Here is a 17,607-nt window from a genome sequence, read left to right on the forward strand (position 1 = left end):
CGAAACACAGATCATGGCAGCATTGCAAGATGGAACTTGACTTCCTTGGTCTGAGCGGGATTCGAACCCTTGAAGTAGTGCGGACTATGCAGGACACAGGAACAATGCCTATTAAGTAGTGCTGTCAAAAGATTAAAATATTAAATCGCATTAATGTCATAGTTAACTTGTGATTAATCACACTTTATCTATTCTAAATGTCCATTGATTTATTTTTGTCCCATAATGTTCTCGTTTTGATGCTCATATCAACATGGAAAAGTGGATCGGATGGCTTAGTGCAAATGTTTTTTTTTTTTTTTTTTTTAAACAATATTGCCATTGCTTGGCTTTGACCAGGCAGCGGAGAATTCTCATCAGCTGTGTGCTTGGTGGTATTTCAGATGTGCTGCGATCATGATAGCTCAGTTAACAAAGACAAAACACATAGATCACTTTGGTCTTGTCAATGGAACCATTTGGCAACTTTTTAAAAGTAAATTTTCCATTCAGAATTTTGTTGGCATCCATTTTGGCATCTCTCGCTCGCCATCCATTCAAAACGTATAACAATAAATATAACAATGTGTATGTAAATGGTATATACAGTATAAACACTTAAACGATAGATTTACAAAAATACAAATAAGTATAGCCTACATGGCATGAAACTGAAAATTAAATTTACACTTAAAATTAAATATTTGTAATTCCCTCTGCAAGTATGACTTTTCTTTGTAATTTTTTTTTCAATGATAAACAAAATTGATCTTAATTTATTTAAGAATTCCCTCTGCAGCCAAACACATTCACCCTCTAGAAGCAGACTCAATAGGTCCCCAAAACATCTCTCCTCCTTTCATTTTCCTGAAGATATTGCTGAGCTGTTTGTCAAGTTTGTCTTGGTGAATTTAGCACACATCAATGCCATTGAGCTTTCTTTGTTTCATGGTTGGTCGCAACTAATAGGTTAATGAAAGGGAGCGAGCCAAACATTTCCATTTTAAGCAGCCAAACTAACGGGGCTACTAATGTCATCTCCATGACAACCAGGAAGACAAGCCTAAAAGCACAAACGCCCAAAACTCAAAAAATACTTTAAATAAGCATAAAACTTTTTTTTTTCTTTCAAGTGTTGTAGTACTTTTGTGTGGCCAACCTTATACACGCCAACATCGCTAATATCGCCTGATCAGCTGTGCAGTTATGAACTGATGCTTGTCGCGTTACGTAGGGAGAGTGGTGGGGACGCATCGGGGTCACTAGGAATCTGGGGGGAATCTGTCCCCCCCGTCCCCAGTGCCATCTGCGAGCATGGGTCTAGCTAGATCCAGTGTGGTGTTGTAGTTTTTGTAACGTCAGTAGTTGCTGCAACAGCATGTGAAAGTTTGCTTGACCAAAAAGAACGTTAATCGCACGATAACAAAATTGACGCCTTTAAAATAGGTTTGCGTTAAACTGACAGCACTACTATTAAGTGATCAAGGTGCCGTGTTGGAAACAAGTGTGTACATGAAAGGGATGTTGGCAAATCTCCACACAGAAAATGTGTGTGGAATACACTTGTGTATTTTCTTGGCTATTAGAACTTCTTAGAACTTGTTTAGCATAGTGTAAAAACTTCCTTGTGGGCAACACAGCACTTTAGCATGTAAGAGCAAGATGGCACCCATACTACATGAGAACTTGAAAAAACCCCAAACTAGGTTTACGTCACCTTAAGTGGAATTGAAAATGAATTTTAAGTTCATCACACCACAGAAGAATGTGTTAACTACCCATCCAATTCAAATGAAAAATATATTTGCAAGCAGCAATGGAGGGGCCAAGCAGTCCAGAGGAGGACATGGCCTCCATAATACTTGCGCAACAATTAAGTCACAATAACCTGTTGCAATCATGCAACACACCAAGTTTGGTTGAAATATCTGTTTGCGTTCCAATGTACTCAGTGTTCAAAGTGTTTTTTCTAGTATAACAGCGTGGGAACAATGGAACCTAAATTTGGTGACAATCGCACAAATGGTTGCTGAGTTACGCTCTCACGTGTCTTTTGCGGCTTCGCCGCCGCCTTTGATCGGCTCTACCGAAAAAAACGGTTTTGAAAATGGAAAATCCATCTGACTCATTTGTAAAAGCTTGGTCTGAAGATCATCTGCGCCAAATTTAGTAAACATTGGACAACATTTGGGGCATGTAAAAGGTTTTTACACTTTTCCATTAAATCCAAAATGGCGGCCGTGTCAATTCGGTTATGAAATATTATCTATGGTCAAGCTTGATATCTCACAAGACATCAAGAGACAAAATAAATTACTTTTAAGGTAAACACTTCAACAGTTATTAGCCAAAACATGTGTATGCTTCCGGCCACGCCCCCTTTTAATCACATGACAATTTTTGGAGGACATCCTTAGAATAAAGTTCCGAGTAGGCCTGCCAACTTTGGTGTCACTGCCTCAAAGAACTGCTGAGATATGGCTTCACTTCCTGTTTGGCGGCTTTTCTGCTGAATTTGATTGGCTGTACTGGACAAACTGTTTGAAAATCAAATATCCTTTGATAACTTTTTGTGAGGCTTGGTCTGAAGATCATATCTGGTCATTTTGAAGAAGATTTGACAACATTTGTAGGAGGAGTAGGCTTTTAAAGGTTTTTGATAAAACCGGAAATAGCGGAAAATCTATAACCGGAAATTGACGCCATGGTGTGCATTGCACTCAGCTTGATCCAAGGAATCCAATGGTACTTCATTTTTGATGGGTCATACGGTTCAAGAGTTGCGTGTGTAAACACAAGTCCAACTTTGACCCATTGGTGGCGCTAGAGTGCACAAGTATGGGACATGAAACTTTGTGAATTGGACCAGGGGACTGTCCCCAATGAGCTTCGCTGCTTGGCCCCTAATAATAGAAAAACTAACAATAACAATAGGTGCTTCGCTGCTTGGCCCCTAATAATAGAAAAACTAACAATAACAATAGGTGCTTCCCTGCTTGGCCCCTGATAATACTAACAATAACAATAGGTGCCTCGCAGCTTCGCTGCTTGGCCCCTAAAAAGTATGTTAAATTAGGCTTTGAAATTGTGAGAATCAGAAGGCTTCTCTGCTTGAGACTGGGGGGGTGTGTCACCTGAAGGAGCTGAATCTGCCCCCTCGAATTTATAGAATTTAGCAACAACAGCAACACTAGTTAAATCAATTGCCGATATCAGAACAGACCTACCTGCAGACTTGAGTGTTTTATGTATTAATTACTTTGTCTTTGCATCGTACCAGTTGTGTAACAGAATGCAACCGTCTGTCATCTGACGTAGATGGGTCGCTGTGATGTTTCAGTCCGGCAACGTTTTTGCGCAAGAGGAACTCATTTCAAACATATATAATGTACTAAGAGGCAAATCATAGAATTTGCTTTACAGGATCTTGTAGCACAAAAACAGAGCAGTACCAAAACAGAGCATCCGATATGCACACGTAGCTTGGTTATGACCCACCCTTTGCAACAGCGTCATTCTTCTCCGTTTCAGTCGAGCCACTCTTGGATCGGAGGCCACGAGGACCCTCTAACGGGCTTCACGTGGAGGGGGGGCTGTGAGAGGGAGACCACGGGCATCCTGGCCTGGAGCGAGGTGTTTGTGGTGGAGAAGCCTGATGGGAGTGAGGTAAGACCTGGGCTGTGTTCCTCTGGGTGCTTCTACCAAGACCTTGTACCAAGGAATTTCTTCGCACATGAAGGAGAGCTATATCCTTGATACAGCAGATGATGCATACGGTCAGTGATGTATCATTAATGGTGTGCCCTGACAGGTGATGTGGTTGTAGATTGTTAATCAGGGTTCGTACAAGGTGCTTAAAATGCTTGAAGTACTTGAATTTGATTTTTTGAAACTTAAGTCCTGGAAAACCCTTGAAAACCGTCATATTAATGACGAGTTACTTAAAGTGCTTGAATTATTTAAAGACAATATATATGAATTGACAAAATAATGTAAGTATTCATTAAAAAATAAAACATAAATACAGTCTTTTCGCTCAAAATTAACGCCTTAGCCCATCCCCCTCCTGCTAATTTAATGCAAATGTTTAAAAGTACAATCCGTTTTTTCTGGCATTCTTTGGTTTGCGTTATAGCATATGATCATGTTCTCAATTAATTCAAGTGTTTTTCAAGCACAATAGGAGCCAAAGTAGAAATCAATTCGGTTCTGAAGAAGCGCTGTCTGAAACGGCATTCTTTGTACATACACCAGACTCAAACGAAAAGCCGCTTCTTCTCAGCCAGTGCGCGCCAGTACCATATTGATTAGGCCTACTTGAGGACAAAACAGAACATTATCAAAATGACAATTTTGGCGAGTATCCTTGTAAGCAGTCTCTAAGTTTCAAAGTCTTAAATGAAGGTGAAGAGCTGGAAGAACTGGATTTGTGGCAGATGTGCATCACTTCTTAAAGAGACAGCCGTCTAATAAACCCACTGCTGTCCGTCTCATTAATGTTAATCAAAGAAAAAGGGAAAATCACTCGCTGCTCTTGATTGAATAACATATGTAGCTTTAATAAGGATTAATTGAAAGTATATGTTTGATAAATGAGATCTGATTGTAGTCCCCCAAAATAGTGCTTGAAAAGTCCTTGAAAGTACTGGAATTTCATTATACAGTCTGACCAGTATGAACCCTGGTTAATGTGCTTGCTTTCCACAGGTTGCTGTTCTCCTAATAGATACACAAGGGGCTTTTGATAGCCAGTCAACCATCAAAGATTGTGCTACGCTGTTTGCTCTGAGCACCATGACCAGCTCTGTGCAGGTACAAACAAAAACATTCTACGGATGTGCCTTAATCTTGTATTGTGTTGTAACTTGGGTTAATTCATGATGTTGTGTTGCAGGTTTACAACTTGTCTCAGAACGTTCAAGAAGATGATCTCCAACATCTTCAGGTTAGTGTGAGATTTATCTTCAGTATTGCATTGTCTATGAGCTTTGGACTTTCAACACTGAACCAGTGACCTCACTGGAAAGGTACTATTCATGCGGCAAGATGTGAAAAGCCCCAATGGTGGTGGTGTTTAAAAAAAAAAAAATATATATATATATATATATATATAATAGATAACAATGCCTTTTCTCCTCAGGGATTCCATCTAATCTTAAAATAAGGTGTTATCAATAATTTTCTGTTGCTGCAAAACCAAATAGAAAGGCATTAAAATGCCATAAAAAAATAGTAAAATATTCAATTAACTGGCAGTTCAATTGACCTAAACTTTTGTTTGTTTTGATCCCTCCAGGCCAGGGCATAGTTATATGCATAATGCACTGCCTGACCTTCAGGACGTATCAGCAACTTTAAAAACAAAATGAATACAAAATGATTAAGCCAAGACCCTGGTCATACTGCAAAGTAGTAGTTTGCCTTAATTCCATGGATAATATGTCTTCAACCCATGCTGACAAGGTGACTCTTTCTCCCCAGCTCTTCACAGAGTATGGAAGACTGGCCATGGAAGAAATTTATGAGAAGCCATTTCAGGTATTTTTTTTCACTTCCTAATCCTTCAGTAAGAATGAGTATCCTTGGTCATATTCAGTCAGTTAAAGGTCCCATGACATGACTGCACTGAACTTCACTTTCGAAGGTCATTTAAACTTAATGAGTTCCCCTAGCCTGCCTTTGGTCCCCCAGTGGCAATACATTTTAATAGGGGTAAACCAAGCCCTGGGTATTCTTCTCCGCCTTTGAGAAAATGAGAGCTCAAAAGCGTAGTTTTGAAAATCCCCTATTGTGACATACGGGACGACAGAATTTGGCCCACCAATGAAAAAACGAGCTACGACTGTGCAAGCACGACATGGGTTTTTCCTCGTGACATCATGTCTTGAAAATGACCGAAGCATGGCAGTTAGTCCTGCCTCTTTCTTCCTCACAGCATTTAAAACTACAGACACAGAAACAGCAGGTCCTGAGGAAAGCTCAACTGTGGGACTGCTCGTAGTGCCTGTAATTCTGCACCATGGCTGAATTTCAGGAACGAGACTTCAGATACAGTATTAGGGGACCACTAAGGCCTAAATAAAAGCATCCAAAAACAGCATGTCATGGGATCTTTATATAGCATTACTGTGATTTACAGATCTTTCTGCGAAGCAAATGTCATTAATCACAATGTTGTCCTTCCTCCCATCAGACTCTCATGTTTCTTATAAGAGACTGGAGCTACCCCTACGAGCATCCTTATGGCTTAGAAGGAGGAAAGACGTTCTTGGAGAAGAGGTTGCAAGTATGCATTTTCCACCAGTTATTTTTTTTTTTTGTTTTTTTTGCTCATGTAACATTTCAGAGTTGGTTAAACTCACTTCTAAGTATAAATACCTCCCACCCAAGCTAGCTTTTCGTTGGCTTAGCTGGTCGATGCATTTGTGAGTCAAGAGTTCACACCCCAGAAAAGGAGATGGGGAGGAAGCGCTACTTGCGAGTGACACCTGTTACGCTCACATTAGGAGCTGAAGGAAGACATTTTAGAAGGGCTCAAGTCACTTCACAAGGACTTTGGAATAAGAGTTATCATTGTCTTGTGACACGGGCATGTGCGAAGGATCTGGTAAAAAAGGAAATCTTGACTCATTGAGCCAATCGGCAACCTAACTAGCCCCTGATGCCAGTTGATAATACTTTTTGCTGTGATGATTCATTTAATTATCAATTGATGTTATCCTGCATCGAAGTCGACACTTTTATTTTACTTAACGTGTGCCTAACTGTTATGACGTTGTGTGGGGGGTACTTTTTGTTCTTGTGTCTAGGTCAAACAAAACCAGCACGAGGAGCTGCAGAACGTGAGGAAGCACATTCACTCCTGCTTCTCCAACATCAGCTGCTTCCTGCTGCCCCATCCTGGTCTGAAGGTGGCCACCAACCCCCACTTTGATGGCAGACTAAGGGGTAGGATCAGGTCCATTGCAAGTTGAACATCAACGGGTGATTCCATTTTTTGTTACATGTTTTTTAAACCTTTCATAGATATCGACGGTGAATTTAAGACGGAACTTGTGAACCTTGTGCCAACTCTGTTGTCGCCGGATAACTTAGTGGAGAAAGAAATTGGAGGATCGAAAGTCACTTGCCGAGACCTTGTACAGTATTTTAAGGTAAGTGGTCAACTGTTGGATTTCTAGTATTGGATTTTGCAACATGATTACTCTACCTTTTTAAAGGGGAGATTGACTGGGTTTTTGGGGAATTTCACACTGTTCCTTAAAGGGGCAATTGACTGCAAAACCGATTTTACCTTGTCATAGTTGAATAACGACAGTTCGGTGGGTAAAATGAACATACCGTGAATATCAAAGTCCATTGACACCTCTTTCCTATTCAAATCTCAAAAAGAGAAAATTTGGCTGTAAAATGCTAGCTTTACAACAAAGCTACCGGTCATACGTAGGACCGGTGATCGCCCTCTTATTGGCTCTGGTCTGTATCTTTGTCATGCCCCAGAATTTACATACAGACCAGCCCGAGGTAGCGTCTATCTCCGATACTAGTTTAGCTGCGCGCTGCTCTGTGTAAGCTACTTATTAAGGAATTACAAAGAAGAACGTTTTGAATTATAACAAGGATATTGAAAATGGACCACGGTTGTAAATGCTGTGTTCCAGGCTGTAGCCTACAGGGAAGGCTAACACTCAGTCTTCCCAAGGAGCCAAACATTCAACAGGCATGGCTGCTGTTGTCTATGAGAAGATCCCGGCGAAGTTCGACACTCAATCATTCATTTGCTCTGAACATTTCACCCAAGACAGTTTTGACAACCTTGGACAATTGCAAGCAGGATTTGCTAGGAAGCTGAACCTGAAAAGAGGTGCTGTTCCGACCGTATGCTCATTGCAACCGCCTATAAGGACAGTATGATGTTGTGCTAACAGTTATTAGCAATGCTAACGTTTCCTGTATAATATAGCAGACCAGGTAGAATGCTAAATTAGTTTCTACACACATCAAATTACTCTAGCTAGACTAGCTGTAGTCAGCATTAGAAGGGAAGCTTCCAAAAAATAGCCAGAAAACAAACAGCAGTCTGGCTTATTGCTAACGCCTGTCTAGATAATCTATTTGAAAGAACTGGAGAAAGGCAGGTGCTTGATACAGGATATGGTAGCATTGCTAGTAACTGTTACTAGTAACACCTAGACTGTAGGCATGCAAACAAGTTTAGCTTGCTAACGCAAGAGCATAGGTAGAATGTGTGATAATTTAGCCTAGTTTATTGGCAATGGGGCTAACGTTGATTCATGTTCCTGACTGTGTTTCATTCAAATAAATAACCTGTGTAATGTAAATTTTCAATTCAAGATGCTTGTTTGTCCAGATCTTGGTCATGTTATTTTTCAGCAAGTTATTTAGAGCTAGCTAGCTAACTGAAGCCGAGTAGAATCAGGATATGGTTTGGTTGCTAAGCTGTAGCCTAACGTTCTACCCACCCAAGTCAATCCAGTTTGCTTCAACAACAGAAGTGGAAACAAGTAATGTTATCATTTCAAATGATATAGTCAATCTGTTGAAAACAGTGTTGTGTAGACACAATAGATTTATTTGCAAATTTTTATTTCAAGTCTCCAACTTCGGTGTTTCAGCGAGTGCTGCTGTTGGCCGTGTTGCGATTTTGCTCCCCAGCTTCACTCGTTGAAAACCAACCAATCAGCGCGCAGCTCATCTAAATATTAATGAGCATACCATAAAAGGAGAAAAGCTAGTGTTTTTTCCCGGGAACATTTCAGAGGATCTGTCAGTGGGCATAGAACAGCACCCGGGCCATTTTCAACCCAACCAATGTTACATACCCTATTTGGAGACCTTAAGGAACAGTGTGAAATACCCCCAAAAAACAGTCAATTGCCCCTTTAAGGTCTCCAAATAGGGTATGTAATATTGGTTGGGCTGAAAATGGCCCGGATGCTGTTCTAAGCCCCCAGATAGATCCTCTGAAATTTTCCCGGGAAAAACACCAGCTTTTCTCCTTTTATGGTATGCTCATTAATATTTAGATGAGCTGCGCGCTGATTGGTTGGTTTCCAACGAGTGAATCAGCGGAGCAAAAACGCAACATGGCCAACAGCACTCACTGATACAACATGGAGACTTGAAATAAAAACGTGCAAATAAATCTATTGTGTTAACACTGGTTTCAACAGATATTTCGCTGAAAAATAACCTGACAAAGATGTGGACAAACATGCATCGTGAATTGTAGATTTACATTTGACACAGGTTATTTATTTGAATGAAACAGCCAGGAACATGAAATAACGCGTTAGCCCCATTGCCAATAAACGAAATAATCACACATTCTACCTATGCTCGTTAGCAAGCTTTACATGCCTACAGTCTAGGCCTGCGTTTCCCAGATTTGTTAAGAAGCTCTTAACGCTAAGCGCTTCTTAGGGAGCGTTCTAAGAACTCTCTAGAACGCTCTTAAAACGCACCTATGAAGATCTCAGTGTTAATAACAAATCTGGGAAACGCGGCCTAGGTGTTTTCGCATCTAGCTGGTCTTGCATTCCTTGCAAATCAGCGTTAATAAAAAGCAGATGAGCTAGTCTAGCTAACAATGACTCGACGGGCATGGCTGATATTTGTCTATACCGTAGCTCTAGCATAGAAGATTCCTGTGTAGTTCGACCCTCAATTACACATTTGCTCGAACCATTTCACCAAGGATGGTTTTGAAAACCTGGGACAATGTAAAGCAGGATTTACTTTGAAGCTGTAGCTGAGAAGAGGGGCGTTCCAACCTTAGTTATGTTCATCACAACCGCAAGCTGTAGGATGATTTTGTCGGTACAGTTATTAGCAATGGTAACGTATCCTGTATCTAGCACCTGCCTTTCTCCAGTTCTTTCAAATGGATCATCTAGACAGGCGTAGACTATTGCTAACGCCACACAGACTTTTCAGCAACAGCGGCTTAGCTGTTAGCTTAGCTGACTGTCCTAGGTGAAATGGTTCAAGCAAATGTGTAATTGAGGGTGGAACTGCACAGATCTTCTCATATAGACAAACATGACACAGCCCATTGAGTGTTTGGTTCATTAGGAAGACTCTGAAAAGGTGTCAAAATTTCCTGTACAGGAAACTGGAACACTGTAGTCCATTTTCAAAACGTTCTTTGTAATTCTGTGGAAGTACATAGAGCAGCGCGCAGCAAATTTTGGGGCGTGACAAAGGTAAAGACCAGAGCCAAAAAAGGTGGAGCCCCGTTGGGACGTCACAGCGGGGGGACTACTGTTTCACAGCTACATTTTTTATGAGATTTACATAGGAAAGAGGTGTCAATGGACTTTGAGGTTCACTGTATGCCCATTTTATCCCACTGCACTGTCGTTATTCAACTGTGTCAGGTAAATTTGGTTCTGCAATCAATGGCCCCTTTTATAATCTTTCCCTAAAAAAACTTTTGCAGGTATGAACCAACCACAGATTAAGTAGTCATTTTCCATTTATTTATTTATTTTCTGTAAAAAATATAACCCATCTAATTTTAGACGGGTTATCATTTAAATGTTTTTGTACGGCTTTGTTTTTAACTTACAATTAACTATTGGATTGTTTTTTTGGATTAGGCATACATGAAAATATACCAAGGTGAGGAGCTGCCTCATCCCAAATCAATGTTGCAGGTAATGAACAAGAAATATATAATCAAATAACCATTACCATTTCGGTGTTAAAACGGACAGGATTTGGCGTATTATTACGTTAACTTAAATCCTGTTCTCAGAACCCTTTGGCAGTGTGAATTGTTAAAGAATGTGACTCATTCTACCTGGTGAAAAGGCCACAGCCATCATGATGCATCTATTTTCTTGCCGTAACTAGGCAACAGCTGAAGCCAACAACCTAGCAGCTGTAGCTGGAGCAAAGGACATCTACAACAAAGGCATGGAACAGGTAATTGTACAATTTACTTCAGCAGTTTTTTTTTGTTTTTTTTTACCTTAAGATTTGTAAGCAGGCAAAGAAGTATTTATCACTTTTTGGCCCAAAATGTTTTCACCACGATTTGAGAGAGATTCAATTGTTCAGTGTTCATTTAGAAAGTAATAAGGGTTCCTCTGTCAGGAGGAACCTTTTGTAATTGTTGGTATTATTATTATTATTATTATTGTAATTTATCTCATGAACACATTGGTAAAAAGTTTTGAAATTTGGCATATTGATACAACATGCCACAACTACGGCCCAAACACAGACTGGCCCACATCAGACCATAGGGGGCGCCACAGGCCACGCCCAAATGTCCACTTTTCAGAGTGATTGCATTTCCACCCCATTGCTCCAATTCTTCAGAAACTTGGTGTGCATGCCTCATTTTTCATGAGGAACAAAAAAGCCTCAAGGACCCATAAGGTCCGCCATGAAGGATTTTCCTGTAAAGTGATAATTTGGGAAAACATTCCAAATTCCTCTTCTCTTGAACCAAAGGTCTAATTGACTTGAAATTTGGTATATATATGTATCATTGACGTATTTAAAAATGTTACTTAAGGCAATTGAATCAAGTACAAAATGGCTGAAAGGGGTGTATTTGTTTGTCACTAAATCAAATGTCATTTTTGAATGATGGTTTTTCAAACCTAATAGGCTTTAAGGTGACATTACTCTGACGTACCGTACACAATTTCACCTTGGTATGTCAAAATATGATTGAATTAGAGCTGTTTCAACTTTTGCTTACCACAGGAGAAACGGCGCACTTTTTTTATACAGTAACTGAACATAAAATTATTTAACACTGAGATTGGCTCGCTGGGCTGGGACGGCGACCTGCAAAGTATGAGATCATAGGATCGAATCCAGCCACAGTCATTTTGCCCGTCTTAAATTTGAATATCTGTTTAGTTAAACAGGATGACATTGTTCTGAAGTACCATGCGCAATTTCACCTTGATATGTCAAAAGATCATTGAATTACTTTGGACGAATCGAGCAATCCATGCTGCATGAGAAACGGCTTTCTTTTTTTAATACAGAAACTGACCATAATTTCTGAATTCTGCAGGTGGCTCAATAGGTTGAGATGTTGTCCTGCGAAGCGCAAGGTCACAGGTTCGAAATCCAGGCACAGTCTTAATTTTGATTACTTGTTCAGTTAAACAGGCAGACATCATTCTGAAATACAATGTGCAATTTCATGCAATTTCACTTTGAAATGTCAACCGTTTCTTAACCTTTTTCCCAAGCTGACCAAAAACTAATACTCATATCACGCAGTCAGTGCACAGCTAGATAATCAGCGTCAGCCACTTGGGTACCCAGCATGCAGTGCGGCATGTCCAAAAACGCAAAGACTTGTGGGAAATAGTTCGGTTACAACAGCCTTGCGAGGGATTTCAGTTGTGTTCGTTCAGGTAGATGTTTGTAATGTTATTGTTTGTTAGTTAATATAATCTTGTTGGTCACCCTGATTGTGCATGTTGTGTATTTAAATGGGACCAGAGAGTCGGCTGTAGTACTTTCACAATTTATTCTCGCAAGTAGCTGAACATGAGCTCTGCCCAGCCCAGCTGACCACATGACTACTGTTAATTGTGCATTGCCTGAGATTCTGGAAAGAGATCAACTCAAGAAGACTTTCAATATCCTATAAAAGGCTAATACTCTGCCCTTTCTCTTCGTAACATTTCAGCAGTTGGTGTATAGCAGAGAGGATAGAGAGACTGACTTGTGACCTTATGCTCATGAGTTCTAATCCCCGTTCAGCCTATTGTTGCTGGCCAAACATTAAGTAATTTTGCTCTATTGTTGTCCAAGTCTCGATCTTCTACAGTGTACATGTTTATAATATTTTGCCATTTTGCGGAGGAACCCGCATCGCTGCTTGCAGCTATATTTAATCATTGTGTTCATGGTCATTCGGTGGTGAAACTGACAAGGGGAATGTGAAAGTGGCAGTGTGATAGCCTTGTGTAACCCCTCAAACCTTGAAGTTGTACACTGTTTACAAACAAATAATTGGTCTACTAGATCGTCAATCAGGATGCGCACGCACTGTGGCTGCAGAAAACCGGGAAAGGATAGCATTTTAAATGGCAAAAGGACCACACGGATAATACAAATACTTATATTTAAAAAGACCAAAAATGTCGAGGAGGACATGCCTATAAGAGAGAAAGCGATTACCCAATGATCTGTCGCATCAGAATTTTGATTTAGGTCACGAAAGTCTTGAAATTTGAGTGAGAATGTCGCCCGGTACAGACCGCATAGTCGAGCGGCAACCATGTCTTCACGTCATGTCACAAAGTTCATTATTTTACACCTTTACAGTCAATTCTACATTTAAAAAGTCGAGCAGGGCAGCTTTCAAGAGATATGGGAATTCTGCTTTTAGTCAGCTGGTCCGATTATTTTTCTGATTCGTTTAAACTGGCAATCTGAGTGAGACTACATCCCAGTTACACTGTTTTGACGTTAGCCTCAGTCAGCCTCGCTCACTGGCAGTGTGCACAATGTTGTATTTCACTCCATTCTACACCAGAAACGTCAGGGAGGACTGCCTAATGTAGATACAAGTCTTATGAAGATAGCCAGAATCTCGAATTTCTTTAACCGAGTTTCATTCGTCATTTGCCTGAGAAAGCGACCTCCGTTAGCCGGGCTAGTTTTGCCCGATCACTTGGACAGGCTATTTAAGGGTATCGGGGCTTTTGTGCATTGACAAGTGAACGTAAATGTAGTTGTCCAAAGGCCAAGAGCCTCAAAGTTTATATCAAGCCCTGCAATCCAGTGGCCAGAGATATATGATGACCTGAACAACACCAAGTGTAATAGAGCGGGGAGAAGTTTGTCTTTTGCAACCGACAGGCGCAGTTGAGCCTGCTTGACAGTTGTGTGACGTAGGGTGATGATTGGTCTATAGGAGGGATAGAGAAATGGCTCCCCCTAGTGCTGTAACATTGTACCATAAGTCTATGTTTGGGACTGAGATTTGCTGATCAGTGGACTTGATTTCTGTAAAAACATACTGTCACAATAAACAGCAAGCGTTTTAATTTAATTGTTCATGGCTTTATCAAGAATAGTCTTTAGACCAAAGACAAAGTTAAAAATGTGTTTTTCGTACCTACTGTGTTGCTGGAATATCTCAATTTGGACTGTTCTCTGGTAAGCATCAAGGTGACAATGCAGATGCATCCAAAACTCCCTAAAGAGATGCAGCCAAGTGTTTTTGGACTAACAATGTTATTTCACTGCTGTGGGAGACGGTAAAACCATCAGTTAGGGAGTAGGAGTAGGGTCCAAGTGCTTAGAGGAAGACTTTGTAATCAAGTGTTTGAGCGTACACTAGTATCCCCCCACAAACTCAAAACTAACCCTACCTCCACCCTCCGGCAGGTGTGCGGCGGAGACAAGCCTTACATGTCTCCAACTGAGCTGGAGCGTCGCCACGACGACCTATGGCAGGCGTCTGTGCGGCACTTCCGTTCGGTGAAGAAGATGGGTGGCGAGGAGTTCTGCCGACGCTACCAGGAGCAGCTGGAGGGCACGCTCGACGAGGCCTATGCCAACTTCACCAAGCACAACGACGGCAAGAACATCTTCTACGCGGCACGCACGCCCGCCACGCTGTTTGCCGTCATGTTTGCCATGTACGTGGCATCGCTCGTCACCGGCTTTGTGGGCGTCAGCTCGGTGGCGACCCTGTGCAACCTGGTGATGGGCATGGCTCTGGCGGCGCTGTGTGTCTGGGCCTACGCCAAGTACTCAGGGGAGTTCCGCGAGGTGGGGAGCGTCATCGACCAGGTGGCTGAGACCTTGTGGGAGCAGGTGGGTCTGGTCGGTTTGGAATGCGGCTTGTGTTCGGAGAAGGACATCTACATGTGTCACTTTAATTACCTTTTTTTTTATGTCCATTTGAGAATCTGCTTTTCATTTGATGTCACCAAATAAGATGATGGGTTTATCTTCCTTCCCTCACAATGGGGATGTTCTGTGCCCTTTTCTTTTTTTTTTCTTTTTTTTTTACTGGTGATTATCTGCTCCTGCATCTCACCCAGTCTACGTAGACTGTTCTGTTTAGAGCACTTGCTCGCATTCACACTTTGTTTCAGTTTACTTGATTTGTTTCCTCCTCTCTGTGACCATAAGTGATTCCCCAACCTGCTCTTCAGATCACATTCCATACCATAGAGGTTTAGCCATTTACTCCAAACCCCTTTCAACTTCTGTGTGATATATCCTCTCTTTTCCTCCTCTAATGTATACCACACGCTCTCTCTCCCCTTTCTGCTTGCGCAGAGGACTCCCCGAAAGGTGAGCCAGCCATCTGGGGAAACACAGGATGACTTGTAGCTCGGCTATTAATTTTCTGTGTGTGTGTAAACAAAATGGTGTTTAAATCTCCCTCCTAACATAACGCCACCCCCCCCATCCCTCCCCTCCCTTCTTCCAGGTGTTTTCCAAACTCTTTGAGGTGGCAAGAAGTCGAGTCACACTGGGCGCCTTGATACCAGTCCAGAGAACGAGACTGGCCTCCAACAACAATGTCAAGAAGAAAAACTAGCTGCGCCTACTGTCCTGCTCAATTTCAGATTCCAATTTTTAGGACTATAATAATATATTATAAATAATTATCTTCCCAAATCCCCCCCCGTAGATCATGGTTCCCATGCCATGCTGGTCTAGATAAAAAATATATATATATACAATTGTATACTTGATTCACAGCATATGTAGAATACCGGTTGGCACTTGTTTTTATTTTTAATTTTTTTATAGTCATTCCATTTTCTGGGGATGGTTTGGGTGGGATTTAGGGCTGTAGAATAGAGGGGGGAGGGGATGTCAATATTGTTGTACTTTAAACTGTTCTATCACAGGTCTGTCATCAAATGAGTGGTCTTGACATCCATTTCTGTTGGCTGAGTGAACATGATTGTGAATGAATGTTCCCATTTAACTCCTTTCTGTACTTGTTTTGTTGTTGCCCGCTGTCTACTCTAGTGTTTTTTTCCCCTTTCCCCCCCTTGTCTGACGCCTTTCTTTCTCTCCTTTTTGTGTTCCTCACACGGCTGTTTCTCTCCAGGTATTGAAGCCTCAAAGCGATCAGTACATGGAGGATCACATTAGACTGACTGTGTTCAACTCCTTGAAAGCTTGCCTGGGTGAGCAGGTGTCGCAGCACACAAAGTTAAAGACTTAACTTGAGCGGCCATGGTGTGGCGCCCGTAGTACCAAAGTTTACAGCTTTACCCCATGTTGTGTAATTGGTCTTATCCCCTGCCCACTCTTAAACAGTGGTGCCCAATGATGGGAAGGCATTGTGAGCAGACCCAAACTACTTCCTCCCTGATTGGACTGCTGATTGGATATGTGTGTGTGTCCCGTTAGACTATGGAAAGGTGTCCTCAGAATGGTTTTGCTGTCGTTAGTGTTTTGTCTGGGTTAGGCCACTTTTTCTATAAATATTTAAATATAGCTTTTTGCCGTTGAAAGTTTTTCTCTGACCAGCTTTTTTTGTTCCTTTGCTTCTATTTCTCTTGAGTGAATGGAAATCAATGTTAGAATCAGTTGGCGTTTTTAAAGATGCCGCATTATACGCTTTGTTCTCTTGATATTTTCCACCACTACATAGACCTACCCACAGAAGTAAACACTACTCTTAAACCGCATCCCCCTCCACAATGTTGCTGATTTCGAAATCAACCCTTTACCCTCTAGATCGGAGACCTCTGAACTGGCTTTAGCAATGGCATCAATTTCACCCTCTTGTTGGCAAGGATAGTTTAGCAACTTGCCATTCTTAACCTCAAACAGACGTGGGTCTGATTGGGTAATGTCGATTCTCGGGGGTCCATTTCAGAATTTGGCATACATCACTCAACCAGCTGCTTTTAAGGTGAATCATTGTGTATATTGCCCTTAAATTTGAGAACTATCATGTTTGTTTTTTTTCTTTGATTATTCCATCCAGACCATTACCGCCAATGTGTGCTGTTTTGTACGGTTTAGTTTTCTAAAACTCATCATGGGGCATGTGTATTAAATATACATATATAAATAAATTTTATATACCTTTTTTGTAGCTGGAAGAACAATGGTTTCATGGTAGGCCACTGTGCAGTTTACTGTATGTAAAGGAATGCTTTTGTGATTTGTGTACATGTCCAATAAAATCATTTTTATATATATTTGTAATCTACATTGAGCACTGCAATTCCACCCCTGCTGGCAAAGAATGTTTATAATCTTATTTTGTCTTTTGTTGCATTTTAAATTTATTTTCGTTAATTTATTTTTCAATACAAGATTAAAACAATCTCCAACAATACTGGAAGTGTATTTTGTCTCCAAATTAGAGAGTTCAATTTCTGGGAAAAGTAAATGCTTGTTGCTGCTTCGACTAGGGAAGTTTATTCAACTACATCACCTACAAACCTATTTCAATATATATCAATATATATCAATATATATATATATATATATATATATATATATATACACACATATATATATATATACATATATACACACATATATGTATGTGTGTATATGTATATATGTGTATATATATGTGTGTATATGTATGTGTGTATATATATATGTATACGTATATATGTATGTGTG

At 40.8% G+C, this 17,607-nt stretch overlaps 1 protein-coding gene across 3 annotated transcripts in view; it reads left to right on the top strand.

Annotated features, from left to right (window-relative positions):
- Positions 1-17,311, top strand: part of LOC146238012 (atlastin-2) — a 37,960-nt gene extending 20,649 nt beyond the window's left edge. Inside the window, exons 3-14 of one of the 3 annotated variants that reach the window (XM_084685374.1) lie at positions 3,511-3,645; positions 4,687-4,791; positions 4,874-4,924; positions 5,461-5,517; positions 6,173-6,265; positions 6,789-6,927; positions 7,006-7,133; positions 10,602-10,658; positions 10,858-10,929; positions 14,377-14,808; positions 15,280-15,294; positions 15,434-17,311. In XM_084685374.1, the coding sequence (XP_084541500.1) occupies positions 3,511-3,645; positions 4,687-4,791; positions 4,874-4,924; positions 5,461-5,517; positions 6,173-6,265; positions 6,789-6,927; positions 7,006-7,133; positions 10,602-10,658; positions 10,858-10,929; positions 14,377-14,808; positions 15,280-15,294; positions 15,434-15,544 (1,395 nt within the window). In that variant the 3' untranslated portion in view covers positions 15,545-17,311. The remainder of the gene's footprint in view (positions 1-3,510; positions 3,646-4,686; positions 4,792-4,873; positions 4,925-5,460; positions 5,518-6,172; positions 6,266-6,788; positions 6,928-7,005; positions 7,134-10,601; positions 10,659-10,857; positions 10,930-14,376; positions 14,809-15,279; positions 15,295-15,433) is intronic. The other 2 variants (XM_084685376.1, XM_084685375.1) reach the window with 2 other exon arrangements.
- The last annotated feature ends 296 nt before the right edge of the window (positions 17,312-17,607 follow it).

This window comes from Hypomesus nipponensis, chromosome 21 (genome assembly GCF_054491055.1).
Source record: "Hypomesus nipponensis isolate SF chromosome 21, ASM5449105v1, whole genome shotgun sequence".
In the NCBI taxonomy this organism is placed as follows: domain Eukaryota; kingdom Metazoa; phylum Chordata; class Actinopteri; order Osmeriformes; family Osmeridae; genus Hypomesus; species Hypomesus nipponensis.